This window comes from Cupressus sempervirens, chromosome 10 (assembly GCF_028749045.1).
Source record: "Cupressus sempervirens isolate cs-2001-9-10 chromosome 10, ASM2874904v1, whole genome shotgun sequence".
NCBI lineage: Eukaryota > Viridiplantae > Streptophyta > Pinopsida > Cupressales > Cupressaceae > Cupressus > Cupressus sempervirens.
The window spans coordinates 7,942,279-7,958,198 of NC_143127.1; the positions used below are offsets into that span (position 1 = coordinate 7,942,279).

Below are 15,920 nucleotides of genomic sequence, written 5' to 3' on the forward strand. Positions count from 1 at the left end.
TTATGGCTCACAATTATTCCTCTTAGCAACACTCCAAACATATTGACAAGCATGCTCACTGTATTCGCTATGTAGTAGAAGAAGGGAAACTACAGGTTGTCAAAGATCAATCCAATAGACATGTTGACGAAGGTTTTTGCCAAGGAGAAGTTTGAATGTGCCAGGACTTCTCTTGGCCTTGTTAAAAAGAAGTAGTTCAACATGTAGAGTAGGGGAATGGGTGATCAACTGATGCATTTGTTGTCTTTGGGTGAGAGATTGTTGAGTATTTGAAGGCCAACAGTCATGGGTGTTTTCCCTCTACCTGTATTGTGTCTCTTTAGTGGATCATTTGTGATCTATAAATGCTGATGACATCTATTTGTAAACTCATTATATTTCATCAAATATAAATCCTCTGCTCTCAGTGTGGACGTAGCCACGATTTGTGGTAAACCACGATAAACATCTGTAGTTATGTATCTCGCTATTACGTACATTTCATTTGCATTCTTAATTAACTTACAAATATCAACTCACATCCTAATTTTTTTTTCCCCTCAAAATTCCGTATATAATTTTGATTCTATAAATGTAAGAGGTTAGGGTGTGGAGATATGAGTGCTCTTCTCCTATGTCAAATTTTATTCTCTTGCGAAAAAGGGTTGGTTTTCCCTCCACATACACATTTTTATTAAACGATCTTTCTTTAAATACACGTAAGCGACAAACAGGGATCAAAACAAAACCAGTTGAAATAACGTTTAAATTCCCGCCTTGCAGAAGAAAAGAGAGTGCGCAATTTTTTTTCTCCTAAAGGAGTGGGCGAAGTCTGGTGGTTATCATGAGAAGGAGTTTTGCTAATGGCAAAGGAGAGGATGGCGACTTCGTCGTTGTCGAGGATGAATATATAAACGCATTCCAGCGGTTCCTAATAAATCATCACCTAGAAGCATTGGAAGCCATTCTTGTCGCGGACGATGATACGCTTCATTACCCTCTAGAAGTCGAGTAAGCTTAGCTAAATTGTTCGCGAAATACGCTTTGATGCAAATTATTTATGGCATTATTCTTATTTATATTTTATCTTCCAGCTTTGCAGAGCTTCTGGAAGCAAGCCCTCCTTTGGCCAATCTCCTCTACACTCAGCCCGCCAGGTTCTTGCCCCTTTTTGATAGTGCAGCTCGTTTAGCTCAGGTTGTTGATCCTATCTTTATCAGTTCAGTTTTTTGGGCATTTGATGATAAATAAGTATTTGCTGAAACGTACTGAATTGCCTCCAGAGTGTGGTTCTTGAAGCGCACAAGCACATGGATAATATGGCCGTTAAGGATAATGTTCATGTTCGTCTTGACGTGAATGGCTCTGCTATGGACTGCCCAGGTAACGTGCTGCTGCTCTCTCTCTCTCTCTCTCTCTCTCTCCAATTTTATGCATTTCTTTATTTTTTTAGATTACAGTGTGTGATCCCTTTATCATTTTATTTTATATCTCTCTCTCCCCTCTAATTAATGCATTTCTTTATCTTTTTGGATTACAGTGTTTGATCCCTTTATCGTTTTATCTTATAGGTATTCAAAAGTTGAGATGTTTTTAAGTCACGACCAAGCAACATCCACCTTGGTCCACAGTAAACTAAAACTTGTCGATTACCTACACTTGGAATTCTCTTTACCAATTATCGTTGCCTTAAGTTTTAACCTACTTTGGTCATATTCCATTCTTACTCTCAGTTCTTTGACTAAGGCAACAAATACAGAAATTGATGTACCTGATACGAACAGCTGTTTCCTGTGCATTATTTGCGTTTGCCTTGAATTTCAATTAACTTGTCTCTACAGGAAGGCTTAATCCTAGGTGGTCTCTCTCTTTCTCCCCGCCGTACAGTAGTCCATCAGTAAATGTCAGAGAGAATGTGTAATTGCACTTAACTCCGACGATGATGATATTAATCTCTCTGTATTGTCCGCATAGCATGACCTACCCGACCAATCGTAGACTTCACTATAGTTTAGTATCCGTATTTAAGTTTTAATCATTAAATTCAAATTTGAAAATGATGAAGCAACTTTACACTATTTACAACAAATCTCCACACACAAAGGTAACTAGTCATCAACAGATTAACACCAAAAATGCATTGAAAACTCAACCAAATGTGATTAATTAAAATAATATTATTAATGCATCAGAAAGAGATCTAATCTAGCCCTTCAGCACCAGAGGCAAAACTAAAATGTAAATTGGACATTAAGTACAAGCACTGCATAAAATCAATAAAAACTAACGAAGCAATCAATACTGAAATTGCAATTGAGATGCTTATAAGTTTTATATAATGATTTTAATCTATTTTATTTATGCAACAAATGAAACAGTAATCACAGTCATTAAAACATCTACAACTGATCATGCAAAACTTGAAACAACAGCAACTAAATTACTACAACAAAATGTTGACAATTTCACTAGAATTTTCCTTGTATCATTGGCAAACTGCACTCACATGAAATGTGAATGCCATAACTTGAAGGAATGCTCTTGACCTCTGATATACCAGCTAAATACACAGCAGACAACAGCAAAAACATCGTTAAAAAATTTGAAAGCCAAACTACAAGGCCACTCTTGCTCACAAGCATACCACGTTGAGATAGCTGATCTATGATAACCTATGAAGCTTCGTTGCTTTCTCTGGATGAAAATGCCCCCTTGAATGAAAAATATTCTGTCTACTGATTCCTGTAACTTACAGGCTTTCGTCTACAAGCCACAATTCTCTATGGGTTTCCATCTGCAAAATGATATTTCAGAATATCAAGTTCATACAATGAATAGTTGTGTAGCAGAAATGATTAAAGATGATGAAATGTGAATTTGTGTGCAAATGAATATAGATCCCAACCAAATGCCTCTTTTATCAGTAAATTAAAATTATTTTTCGTTTTTTTCCCTCTGAAGAAGCCTTTGTCAAAATTTTGACCAGATTTGGACAATGAAGTCCCATATGAAAGTTGGCCCATGAGTTGTTACCAATAATTAATTGCCACCTAAACCTGGAAGTTACAAGCCTCTTCATAAGGCAATCCATACCCCATTATGGATTTCTATAAAATAACAAATATAGTTAATTTAATCCGAGCGCATTAATATTCGTAAAAGTATAACTATAGATTACCATGGGTCTGAGAAGTAAATACTAAATACTATATTAACTGTTTTATTGAATCCCGTCTTTGTCCATGGAAAATATTGGATGAGTATTTTGTCGCTGAAATTAAATTACTTAGCAACAGGACATAGTAGTTGGTTAAATTGATACTTTCATCTAAAACAGGGCCACTCAAATAAATCAAGTTTATGTCATTAGGATTCTCCTGTAAATATATTCTTCAAAATTTAAAATAAGTAAAACCCAAAAGCTTTATGCTACTTTACAGATTCATTGGTATTGTATAATTCACCTTATGTTTTTGCAGAAGTCTACAAGGAATTATCAAACAGTAGTTGAGATGTTCTATTTTTCTTTTCCCTTTGAATCCCAGAACAAATGTATGCTATCTGTTTATAGTTTTCTTTAGTTGATCCATCGTCTGATAACTTATTTCCAATTTCTTGAAACTCCTATACAGAGAGAAGCAAAACTGCTAGATTGCTTTTGTGAATTCAGAGTCAATTCTGCTACATGTCAGTCCTTATATAAGAGTTTCCAGAAGTTTACTAGCTGGAGTTGAGCTTTGCAAAATATTTCCAAGTTTCTAATATTATCTATATGTGTTTTGGAAATAGTTGGCAAGGGTCTCCAGAATTCTCTACTGTTTCTAGTACCTTTCTTGCCTATTCTAGTTTCCTTACACTCTTAATATTTATGTCAATGTTTTAATATCTCCTATCCTCCATCATCTTAAATGTCCTTTAAAAATTACACCAAAGATCTTATCATACACAAACCCTGCCAATCAGAAATCAGCAAGTACACATTTTCATTTCCTGGTGCAATGTAGCTTATTTAATAAAATTGAAAGTAGCTAACAATGTGCCTTATAAAACCTATTTTAAATATCGTAGTATATGAGATAAAATCAATAATCTTAAATTACTTTGCAGAGCAGTGTGTGTGGTGCGAGTTGCCGCACAATTATTTTTTAGGCTGGAAAGAAACACATAATCACTAAATGGACTTATACTAGCTTATCTGCCCATGGAAGCAGTTCTCTGCATCTTGAATGTCTCACTTCTTTATGTGGGTGCATCAGAAACTCATCCATCAATTGGACGTGTGAGAGTAAAGGATATGGGCAAACTTATTACACTTCAAGGAACAGTCATACGGTCTGGAGGAATAAAGATGCTTGAAGGAGAGCGAGAATATGAATGCACTAAATGTAAGCATAGGTATGGAATGTGAGCCTATTTTCAGAAAATTAGATACATACAGTAAGTAGGTTTTAGTTCTGATATTTTATGAATACAAGTTGACTTAAAAGTTAAAATTGAATATATGCTTTTTTTGTTTTGTTTTTAGAAGTCTGGAATCATGTTTTGGTGGTAAATTTGTTATCTATCACACACACACACGCACACACACACACGCGCGCACACACGCGCACACACACACACACACACACACACAATCCCAACGAACCCAAATGGAATTTTTTTGACTTAAAAGTTGAAATTGAATATATGCTTTTTTTGTTTTGTTTTTAGAAGTCTGGAATCATGTTTTGGTGGTAAATGAATGCTGTTGAATAAGATAGTTTGGGAAATTTGTTATGCGCACGCGCACACACACACACACACACACCCCCCCCCCCCCACCCACACACACACACACACAACCCGAACGAACCCAAATGGAATTTTTTTTTGACTTAAAAGTTGAAATTGAATATATGCTTTTTTTGTTTTGTTTTTAGAAGTTTGGAATCATGTTTTGGTGGTAAATGAATGCTGTTGAATAAGATAGTTTGGAAAATTTGTTATGCGCACGCGCACACACGTGCGTGCGCACGCACACACACACACACACTACTCCAACGAACCCAAATGGAATTTTTTTGACTTAAAAGTTGAAATTGAATATATGCTTTTTTGTTTTGTTTTTAGAAGTTTGGAATCATGTTTTGGTGGTAAATGAATGCTGCTGAATAAGATAGTTTGGAAAATTTGTTATGCGCACGCGCGCGTGTGCACACACACACAACCCCAACGAACCCAAATGGAATTTTTTTTGACTTAAAAGTTGAAATTGAATATATGCTTTTTTGTTTTGTTTTTAGAAGTCTGGAATCATGTTTTGGTGGTAAATGAATGCTGTTGAATAAGATAGTTTGGAAAATTTGTTATGCGCACGCACGCACGCATGCACGCACAGACACACAGACACACATAGACACACACACAGACACAGACACACACACACACACAACCCCAACGAACTCAAATGGAAATTTTTTTGACTTAAAAGTTGAAATTGAATATATGCTTTTTTTGTTTTGTTTTTAAAAGTCTAGAATCATGTTTTGGTGGTAAATGAATGCTGTTGAGTAAGATAGTTTGGGAAATTTGTTATGCGCACGTGCACACACGCGTGCGCGTGCGCGCACGCGCGCGCGCATACACACACACACACACACACACACACCCTACCCCAACGAACCCAAATGGAATTTTTTTTGACTTAAAAGTTGAAATTGAATATATGCTTTTTTTGTTTTGTTTTTAGAAGTTTGGAATCATGTTTTGGTGGTAAATGAATGCTGTTGAATAAGATAGTTTGGGAAATTAATTATGCACACGCATGCACGCACACACGCGCGCACACACACACACACACCCCCTACCCCAACGAACCCAAATGGAATTTTTTTTTGGCACAAACTCACGAACCCAAATTGGATTTTTTTTTTTTGCACAAATCCACAAACCCGATCTCAAATTTGAATTCGTCCCTAAACCTGAACCGACAACTTAGGGTCACTCCTACTTGAAGTTTACTTCAATAAAGTAGAGTCCTACTTGAACTCTTCTTCTTAAGTGACTACTTTAATTAGTTAGGTGGATAACATAGAGTCCTACTTGTACTCCACTTCCTCAAAGTAGAGACCTAAGTTGAACTCTACTTCTAAATTATGTTTACAAGCTACAATTATCAACACTCCCTCTTAGGAAGGTATTCAATACCACTCCAAGCTTGTCTAGAAAGAAAACAAACTTTCCCTTTGCCAAGGGTTTGGTGAATATGTTTGCAACATGTTCTTTGGTTGTAATGTGCTAAAGCTTAATTACTCCTTTCAAGACCTCATCTCTGAAGAGATTATATATGATCTCAATGTGTTTTGACCTATCATGAAACACTAGATTCTCTAAGAGTTTTATGGAGCTTTGATTGTCAAATTTAATCACTCTAGGCTCCAAATCCTGATCAAATAGACTTGTAAGCAACTTACGGAGTTAAATTGCTTCACAACTTGCCAGGCTGGCTGCCATGTACTCAACTTTAGTTGAACTCAGTGCTACTGAGGTTTGCTTCCTGCTGAACTAGGAAATCATGGTTGACCCTGAACTGGAGCAACACCCTAATGTACTATTCCGATCTGTATCACTCCCTGCCCAATCTGAATCGGAATACCCTTACAACTTCACCCCAATTCCACAAAGGTATTGCAAATCATACTTCACTGTGCCCTGCAAATATATGAGCACATGCTTTGCTGTGATCCAATGAACTGGCCTTGGCTCTACCTTATACTGACTCAAGGTGTTTACAGTAAAACAAATGTCTGGTCGAGTGTTGATGAGATAAATTAATCTGCCAATTAATTGGCTGTATTATCTGGAATTTGCCAATTCTAACTTTGAAGAATCAACCTTCTTCAAGTTGGTCACCATTGTAGTAGCCATTGATCCACTGTTCTCCATCTTAATGGTAAAGAGATGTGTATGTGAGACTGAGAAGTGTAAGATTTCTGCAAATTCTGATAAAATAATACTGATGAAATACCTTCTTCTTGCTGTTAATGGTCCTTAGAATATTCAGGACAGAATATTAATTGCCTTGGAGAATAATATATTATTCTGAAAATTGTTTTATATCCCTGCTATAAATTGCCCAAGGTAGATATGCTAGAAGTGCAGACTTGTATATTGAATGTGTGTCTTCTATCTGTTACAAGATTCAAGAATTGGTAAATTAACGGATTTTCGGATGATTGATTGATTAATAGAGGAACAAATGTGTTCCTTATAAAGAATTACAAGGACGTTGTTCCTTTCAGAAACAACATAGACTGAAGATGAAATTAGAAACAAAACTGAAGACAGGATAGGAAACATTCCTATCTGGACTGAAGACAAAAGAGACAAGATAGGAAACATTCCTGTCTAGACTGAAAGACAGACTATAGACAAGTAGTTGATCATTATAAAAAGTATTTAACTAAGGAGATAATATCAAAGATATTAAAGATATTATCTTAATACCCTCCCTTAATGGTCAACGTACGAATGTCAAAACATTCTGGGATAACTGAGACCCTCCATGGATCTACAGAATGCTGAAATCAAGAAGCTTTGCCGGCAAAGTGCTATGACTCAAAACAAATTGCAATTACAAAACTTCGTTTTTTGTGGAAAAAATGGTAAAACCCAGAATCTCACGCAACCTTGCATATTACAGACAACATGAAATGATTTTTAAGGAGAAAATCAACAAACCCAGAAAAACAAAATAGATTCAGAAGGTGAAAAATGCAGCTTTGCCTTGATCAGGAAGCTCGACAACTTGTGCTATTGTTTCATGCAGCTCCTTCAGATATTTCCAGATTTCTATAGTCGACTTGTTGGAAGGAATCTGTGGTAGGTGATCATCGATAACAGATAGCTTGAGAAGCATAACAACTTCTCGATTGCGATTATCAAACTTGTCTTGTTCTGCTTGGTTGGAGGTCGGATGAGTCTTTGTGCCTAGAACAAGCTCATCTAGGCGACGATATTCGAAGACAGTTATCATGCGTTGCTTCCAAGTGTTATAATTGCGGCCATTGAATCGTTGACTACCCTCCAACATCAAATTAGTCAAAGATGCCATTTCAAAGAATTCATGTACAAACTTCAAGACTGAAATTCAACATGCACGGATTTCAAGGCAAATTCCTAGCTGACTTAGAAAAAATCGATTGGTACCTAGAAGAACTGATACAAAACCTAGAAAGAATCTGAAGTCGGATTTCAAATTCGTAGGCTAAAAAATTGAGGCACGAAAAACAAGACACCCACAAAAATTTGATGAAGACCCATTTGAGATCTCGAAAAATCCCCCAAGAATATGTGATCAAAAATTTTTTATGACCCCAAAAATTAGGTTTTCGGTCAAAACTCTAGTTGGCGGCTTGGAAGGTCAAAGACAACCAACAAAAAAAGTGTTTGCAGCCCAAAAAAATGCAACCTGTGGTTGCAAAATGGAGTTTCAGAGACGTGAGCTGATTTGCAGACCAAAGAGTGCCACCAAGAAGCAGATTTGTCAAGAAAAAAATGCCATATTTGAGGCAAAACAAAAATGCGATTTGCAGACACATTGTTTACCGTATGGATTAATTAAGCAACGCACACAGAAAATCGATACGAACACCGAACAGCAAATAGCAGAACTTCTATTATTATTCGCATATGCCAACAGTACATTATGCTTCCATAGATAGATCTTCTCTCACAATGATAATGATCATTACAATGCTTCTCGAAGGGGTTATAAATACTTTTCGACGAACCTTCCCGAAGGTATCCGTCGGCCAAGTACATTATACCCGTTACAAACTGTTTTACCCGTCGGCTACATAACAATACTTCTACCGAAGGGACCCGTCGGCCAATGCACAACTTCTGCCGACGACATTATCCCTCCCAAAAAGAAAAGTCGTCCCCTGACGACTAGCAAAATTAGGAGACAACCCACAATCAAAAAGAAAGAAAAACTAGAGAGGAGGGTTCCCAGAAGGGTGCTGATGACGACGCAACTCATACACCTGGTCAGTCCGGATGCGCAGATCTGTCTGAATCTGTGAATTAACTTTTATGGCCTCCTTCAGTAGAAGTGCAGCATCCATCGCCTGTCTCCTGGCTAACTGTAACTCATGCTCTGCTGCATCTTTATCGCGGATAGCTGCGTCCTTCTCCTGTACCACTGCTGCCATATCCTTCAAGAGTTTTGCCCGTTCTGCTGCCCATGCTGCCTGCTTGTCGGCCAAATCAGTGGCTATCTTTTCTGTTGCCTCTTTTTCAATTGCTAGAGATCTCTGAGTTGCAATACTGTCTGTTGCCCTATCCGCCTCCGCGCGCTGCCGCACATAGTAAACTTCTTTGTACAGTCCCACGATCTCATGTGCCAACTTCATCATTGGAGTGTCACTCGGTCCCAACTCCGGCTCAGCGGCCCAATCTGCCAACATTTCTGGTGTCTCAACTGTCGGCGACCCTCTATCAACAAAGCAAGTTTGAAATCGCTTAGGACAAATCCCACGAATATATGCACGAATCAAATGCCACTCCCTTCGCCGAGTGAGAGCTTGAATCGCCACATCATGCCCTTTCTTTAATGCAGACTTCATAGTCCTGAGGTAGTCCCTGCACCTGTCCTCATCTGACCCGTAATCTTCCTTGGCGAAGTCCTCGACTGACCATTCGGGATCACTATTGTCCTCCTCATCAGCGGGAGCCATGCCCACATCCGGTGCTGCCTCCTCTGCTGTCGGCACACTCACGGCATGTGGCATTCCCTCCTCCTAAGACTGAGGCTCTGGTGCAGGTGCTACTCCTGAATAGCTGGGGGACTGAATGGACGGCCCACGCTTGTCAGGGACGAGTCGGAATTGCTGCCTCAGAAAAACACTGGCTCTATCCATGACCTCCGGTTGCGCTGGGTTCGTACACTCTTGTACTCCTTCGTCTGGTTCGTTGTCTACTGGAAGTGCCTGAGCTTCCGCTGACTGTGCTGTTGTAACCACTGCTGTTGGCTGACTTATGGCAGACTCCACGAGTGCTGCTACCGGAAGTGCTTCAGGAGCTGCAGAAGTCTCTCGGTCAACGGGTGCGGCCAAGTGGGCAAAGCCGACCGTAAATCTTACCCCCGGCCGGACAGGAGAAGGTCGTACCCCATGTTGCCATGGTGCGGCTAGTGTGACTGCTTGGTGGGATCCTCCAGTCATCAATATCGGTTGCCGAGTCTGCCCAAATCCTGGAATGTGAGCCACGTGTAAGCCTCGGGGTAACAACTCGGAAGTCATAGGCACCGTAGTACGCGAAAATAGCAAGGGGGTAGCCGTGACAATCTGAACCGCCTCATTATCCTCGCCCTCGCCCTCTTCTTCCTCTACACTATCCTGCTCAGAAGATGTCTCCTGTCGGTCGCTGTCAGTATCATCTGCCACGTCCAACCGGGGCCTCTTTTGACCTGCTGAACCCTTCTGCCCAGAGATTGTGTCCAAGTGCTTCCACTGCATGATAGGAGGTTCTCCTAGAGCCAGTGGTCCAGGCTGCGCCTCAATCTCCTCTGTTGGGATCACTCGTGCTACAGCATCCAAGAATAGACCAATGGCGTAATGAGGCATATAGAAAGTTTTGTGCTGGAGAGTCATGAATTCATGCATCCATTCAGCCAGCACAGACGCCCAATCATACACTTTGCCAGTCATTATGCCGTTCATCATGGACACCTGCGGAAATGTGATATCCGATGCCCTAGAGGATCCCGTGAGCCTGCTTTTGACTAAGTCCATCAGACACCGCCATGGCCCTTCCGAAATGTCGGTTTTCTTTAAACCCCTCCCCTTTGATGTCTCGGCTAATGCCACCTGTTCGGCTTCAGTCAAATCTCCACACACTAATTTGACTAAAAATAGTTTTCCATCCTTTGGAATTTTCTTCGGCTGAATTTTCCTGCCCTGCTGCCCTGGAATGCCAAAAACCCGTGTGAAATCTGCTGCTTTGAATGATACCACTAAGTTCCGTCCCAGATACTGAAATGTGCTTCTGCGAGAGGCTCTGCCATATGTTTCAATCATGGTACGTAGATACCCTTCATACTCTCTAATGCAAAAAACCGGCATTTGAATGGCCCATTTAACCTGTGCTCTTCTGATGCTTGCTTTGACTGGATGGTCATCAGAGGTTTCATGCCACCATTTTCGGCAATCCATTCCATTTAATCCCTCAAATTGTATATTCTGTGGTGTGACTTCAGCTGTTGCAGGTGCTATGGTCTTGCGCTTCTCCTTGCCACTGCTTGAGCCTTCATTCAAATTACCTGTACCTGCCATGCTTCTGTCTTCCACAAGTTTGGACTGTGCTAATTGTTTTTTCCATTGCCGTTTACCTGCAGACTCCATTAATTATTTTTATCTTTTTCTAACGGTCTCCCAAATCCAGTGCAGAATTCTTCCAAGTCCGTACGAAAGAGTTCTTTCAAAAATATGTATGGTAAATGACCACTCTTATCTAACAAAGCCGTACCTTTTGCTTAAAAAGACCTCAAGTCCGTACCAAAATTTCCTTCCTCAAATCCGTACAGTGGTTACATTTATTGCTCGCAGAATCCATACAGTATGTTGCAAAAACCCGTACATTGCCTATTCAAATCTGTATTGCTCAAGGCTCTAAGAAAATCCGTACATTGCGTTCAGTTCCCCTCTTCTTGAAATCTGTACACCACAAAAATGCATTCCTGGTGGAATCCGTACTGCCTGAAATAGTTTTTAAACAACCCGTACTGTAATGCCCCTTCAATTAGAAAACTCGTACGGCGATTACCACGAGCCCATACAACGCTTTATGGAACCGTACTCCACAAATCCGTACGGTGCATCCTATAAAAACCGTACTTCTCTTTAAGAAAATCCGTACGGCTTGGAAAGAACCGTGCGGTGCATGACTTAAAACCGTACGGTTGCATTACAAAAAAAACCGTACGGTGCTGGCATTACTAAAAATCGTACGGTGCCTCCATAAAACCGTACGGTGCTTACTTTTTGCTTTTTAAAATTTTTTTAAATTTATTTTTTATTTTTTATTTTTTATTATTGTTTATTCTAAAAACCCGTTACCGTTAGTCTGCAGTGACGGAGGGGTCTCCCGAAGGCTATATCCTGATGCAGAAGTCTTCCGGTCGTGATATATCTTCAACTTCGACCCATTGACCGCTTGCGGCACTTCATGTCCATCCAAAGTCCATAATTTGATTGCTCTGTTGTCCCCTACTTCCCGAATTTGGTACGGCCCGACCCACTTAACCTTGAACTTACCCGGTTTAATCTCATTCCGACCGTCGTACTTTAATACCCACTGGCCGGGCTGGAACTTGTTCAGCTTCAGGTGCTTATCGTGCCATGCCTTCCGCCTATTCTGTGTTACTTCAGTTGCCCACTGTGCTAATAATCGCTTCTCCTCTAACTTGTTCAGTTTATATAACCGTTCTCTTAAGCTTTCCATGTCGCCTAACTTGTTTTCTAGCGCTATCTGCAAGCTTGGTATCATAAGTTCCGCTGGTACTACGGCCTCCTGTCCATACATCAGTTGGAACGGCGTGTGTCCCGTTGTGACTTTGTATGCCGTGCGGTAAGCCCACAGAGCAGAAGGTAATTTCGCTTCCCAATCCTCCCCTTCGACGGCGCAGGATTTGTATATAATTGATACCAGGATTTTGTTGGTAGCTTCGGCCTGTCCGTTTGCCCTTGGGTAGTACAGACTTGACAGCGAATGGTAAATCTTGAATTCCGTGGTGAGCAGTCGGATTACATGGTTGACAAAATGGCCTCCTCTATCGCTTGTTAATTGTAAGGGAATGCCGTATCTAGTAATAATTTGCTCATAAATAAACTGCTCTGTACTCACCGCTGAGTTGTCCGGTAGTGCACGCGCCTCCACCCATTTAGTCAAATACTCTGTAGCAACCACAATGTATCGACATCTTTTGGTTCGGCTCGTCTTCAGGGGTCCTATGAAATCCAACCCCCATCGTTCAAAAAGCTCCTGAGCATGAGAAGGATTTAGAGGCATGAAATCTCTTTTCAAGGGTTTTCCAGCTCGTTGACATGTATCGCATGTAACAACCCATTCCCTGGCGTCATTGTATACTGTTGGCCACCATAACCCTGCTAGAAGTATTTTTCGTGCAGTTGTGTCCGGCCCCATGTGTCCTCCTGTCGGTCCTTCATGTGCTTCCTGCAGTACCCGTGGAATTTCTTCCTTCAGGATACAACGCCGCAGGATCTGATCGGGTCCCATTTTATACAACAATCCATTAATCAGTTAGAATGTTCCACTCCGTATCACCAACTTTCGTTTTTCATTCGGTGGCATGGTATTTGGAAACCGTCCCGTTGACAAGTATTTGCCAATGCTTGTATACCATTCTGGTAGTGCAGCAATCTGAAACAGCTGTGCATCAGGAAAGTCATCATTTACACCGTCGGCCGGTTCTCCTGTTTTAATACGTGATAAATGATCTGCGCTTACATGTTTCTTTCCTGGCCGTACGATAATCTTGAAAGTAAACTCCTGTAACAGGAGTAACCATCGGCTGATTCTTCCTTGGATGATTGGTTTGTTGATCATATACAATAGGGCCTGATGATCAACATAGAACACAAATGGAGTTGCCAACAAGTAATGTCGAAATTTCTGCACAGCATAGACCATCCCCATTGCTTCCCGTTCAGTTGTACTATAATTTTGTTCAGCTTTTGATAACAAACGGCTGGTGAAGTAGATCGGATGATCCAACCCGTGGCTTTTTGTCTGTGCGAGAGTTGCTCCAATCGCATAGTTTGATGCATCCACATGGACGTGAAATTCCTTCTGCCAATCAGGGTATGCTAAAATAGGTGCTGTAGCCAGACGTACCTTGAGTTCTTCGAATGCTTCATCCTGTGCAGTGTCCCATCGAAACGATTCTGTTTTGGAAGTTAACCTATCCAACGGATAGGCTATCTTTGCAAAATTCTTGATAAAACGCCTGTAATACCCTATATGACCAAGGAAAGATTTTACCTCTGTCACATTGGTGGACGGCTGCATCTCCAATATGACTCGTACTTTGTCCGGATCTGTCTTTAGTCCTTCCTTGCAAACTATGTGTCCGAGCAACCTTCCGTGTGGAACCATAAACCTGCATTTCTTCGGGTTGAGGGCCAAACGTGCACGGTGGCACCATTCCATACAGTCACCTAAGGCCGCCAGGTGTTTGTCCTCCGTACTGAATACTGACCAATCATCCAAAAATGCCTTGAAGTTGCCGACGGACATCTTGTCAAAGATGTGTAGTATAATCCGCTGAAATGTTGCAGGCGCATTGCACAGGCCGAACGACATCCGATTATAAGCATAGACTCCATCTTCCATGACGAAGGTCATCTTTAGTTTATCCTCTTCTGCAATTGAGATCTGATTGTAGCCGGAAAACCCATCCATAAATGAGTAGATCTCATGTCCCGCCACCTCCTCGAGAATGCTATCCGTGAATGGGATCGGGAACGGATCCTTGATGGTGACTGCATTCAAGCATCGGAAATCAACACATATTCGGATTTGAATGGAGTCCTTTTTCAGAGAGATCACGATCGGGGATACCCATTCACTGGTCTATACCTTGAAAATAATTCCAGCTTCTAGCATCCGATTGATTTCTTCCGTAACTCGGGCCGCATAATTTCTGTTCATTCTGTAGGGCCTTTTCCTTACGGGTATTGCTCCTTCGATCAATGGAATGCGGTGCACACATAATTCAGGTGGTACGCCCTTCAGGTCCTTGTACGTCCATGCAAAGACATCCTTATATTCTAAAAATATCTTGAAGGCTGCTGCCTTTAATACTGGGTCCCAATTATCCCCTACTAGTATGTTTCGTGGTTCTGCTTCATCTCCCAAATTCATGGTCTGCAACGCAACTTCATTATATGTGATGGGTTCTCCTTTGGTGAACTGATGTGCCGGGGTTACATCGAGTGCCGCATCCCCTTCCTTTATTTCAGTGAATTCCTTCGGGAATGCATCGGTATTGTTTTCTTCTATGGTCAGTACGTTGCAGGTTGGAAACAATTCATAATCCTCTATCTGCCAATGGTACAGACCATTTACCGAATCCAAATCGCCGTCTCCTTCCAGTCGTAGAACTCACTCCTGATCCGGTTCCATAATTTGCCCCTTTTCATCCTCTTCTCCTTCAGAATCTGACGAGAGGGCTTCGTCCCCGACCATCTGAGTGTGTAGATCAATGACATACTTCCGGCCTTTGCTTTTGAGTGATAAGGTATTTTTCTTCCAATCGTGCTTTGCTTTTGCTTGTATCAGCCACCCTCGACCCAAAATAGCATCGCACCCCTTCCGCTTGAGCGGAATCACAACGAAGTCCAACAGAAATGGTTGTGTTCCAATCGTCTCTGGTTGTGCTGTCAGGACTCCCAATGGTTTGATTCCATGTTGATCGACCGTTAGCAGTTGGAATGTAGGCGGCCATAATGTCGACCGTCCCAATTTTTTCCAAGTATCCTCTGGTAGTACATTGACACCGGATCCTCCGTCGACGATTGTCTCTATTAGCACAGTCCCGAGTATGCTCATTTCAACAACCGCCGGATAGTGTCCAGAGGAAAGAGCTAACAACATCGGATCTTCTGTACTTGTACCCCCCTGTTTGTTGTTGTCTTGTTCTATTGGTTGTTTAGCACTTGGGACTATATTTGTGAGGGCCGTACGGAGTTGAGGCATCGTGAGCAACAGATCATTTATTCTGACGGGTATCTCAGCTTGCAATATTTGCAGGATAATGTTCTGTTCTGCACAGTTCCTGACAGAGGTACTCGGTATGTCCTTCAGGTGTGCTGTTTCTGCCTGTGTTACTTTCTGGATCTTTGCCCTTGCTTCCTCCAGTCTCTTCTTTTCTTCCGCTG

At 41.1% G+C, this 15,920-nt stretch overlaps 1 protein-coding gene across 3 annotated transcripts in view; it reads left to right on the forward strand.

Moving 5' to 3' along the window:
• The first annotated feature begins 725 nt into the window (after positions 1–725).
• MCM9 (minichromosome maintenance 9) overlaps positions 726–15,920 on the forward strand; it is a 265,434-nt gene continuing 250,239 nt past the window's right edge. For 2 of the 3 annotated variants that reach the window (XM_089804504.1, XM_089804503.1), the window contains exons 1-4: positions 726–990; positions 1,074–1,176; positions 1,263–1,362; positions 4,236–4,374. In XM_089804504.1, coding sequence (XP_089660630.1) covers positions 824–990; positions 1,074–1,176; positions 1,263–1,362; positions 4,236–4,374 — 509 coding nt within the window. In that variant the 5' untranslated portion in view covers positions 726–823. The remainder of the gene's footprint in view (positions 991–1,073; positions 1,177–1,262; positions 1,363–4,235; positions 4,375–15,920) is intronic. The other variant, XM_089804502.1, reaches the window with a different exon arrangement.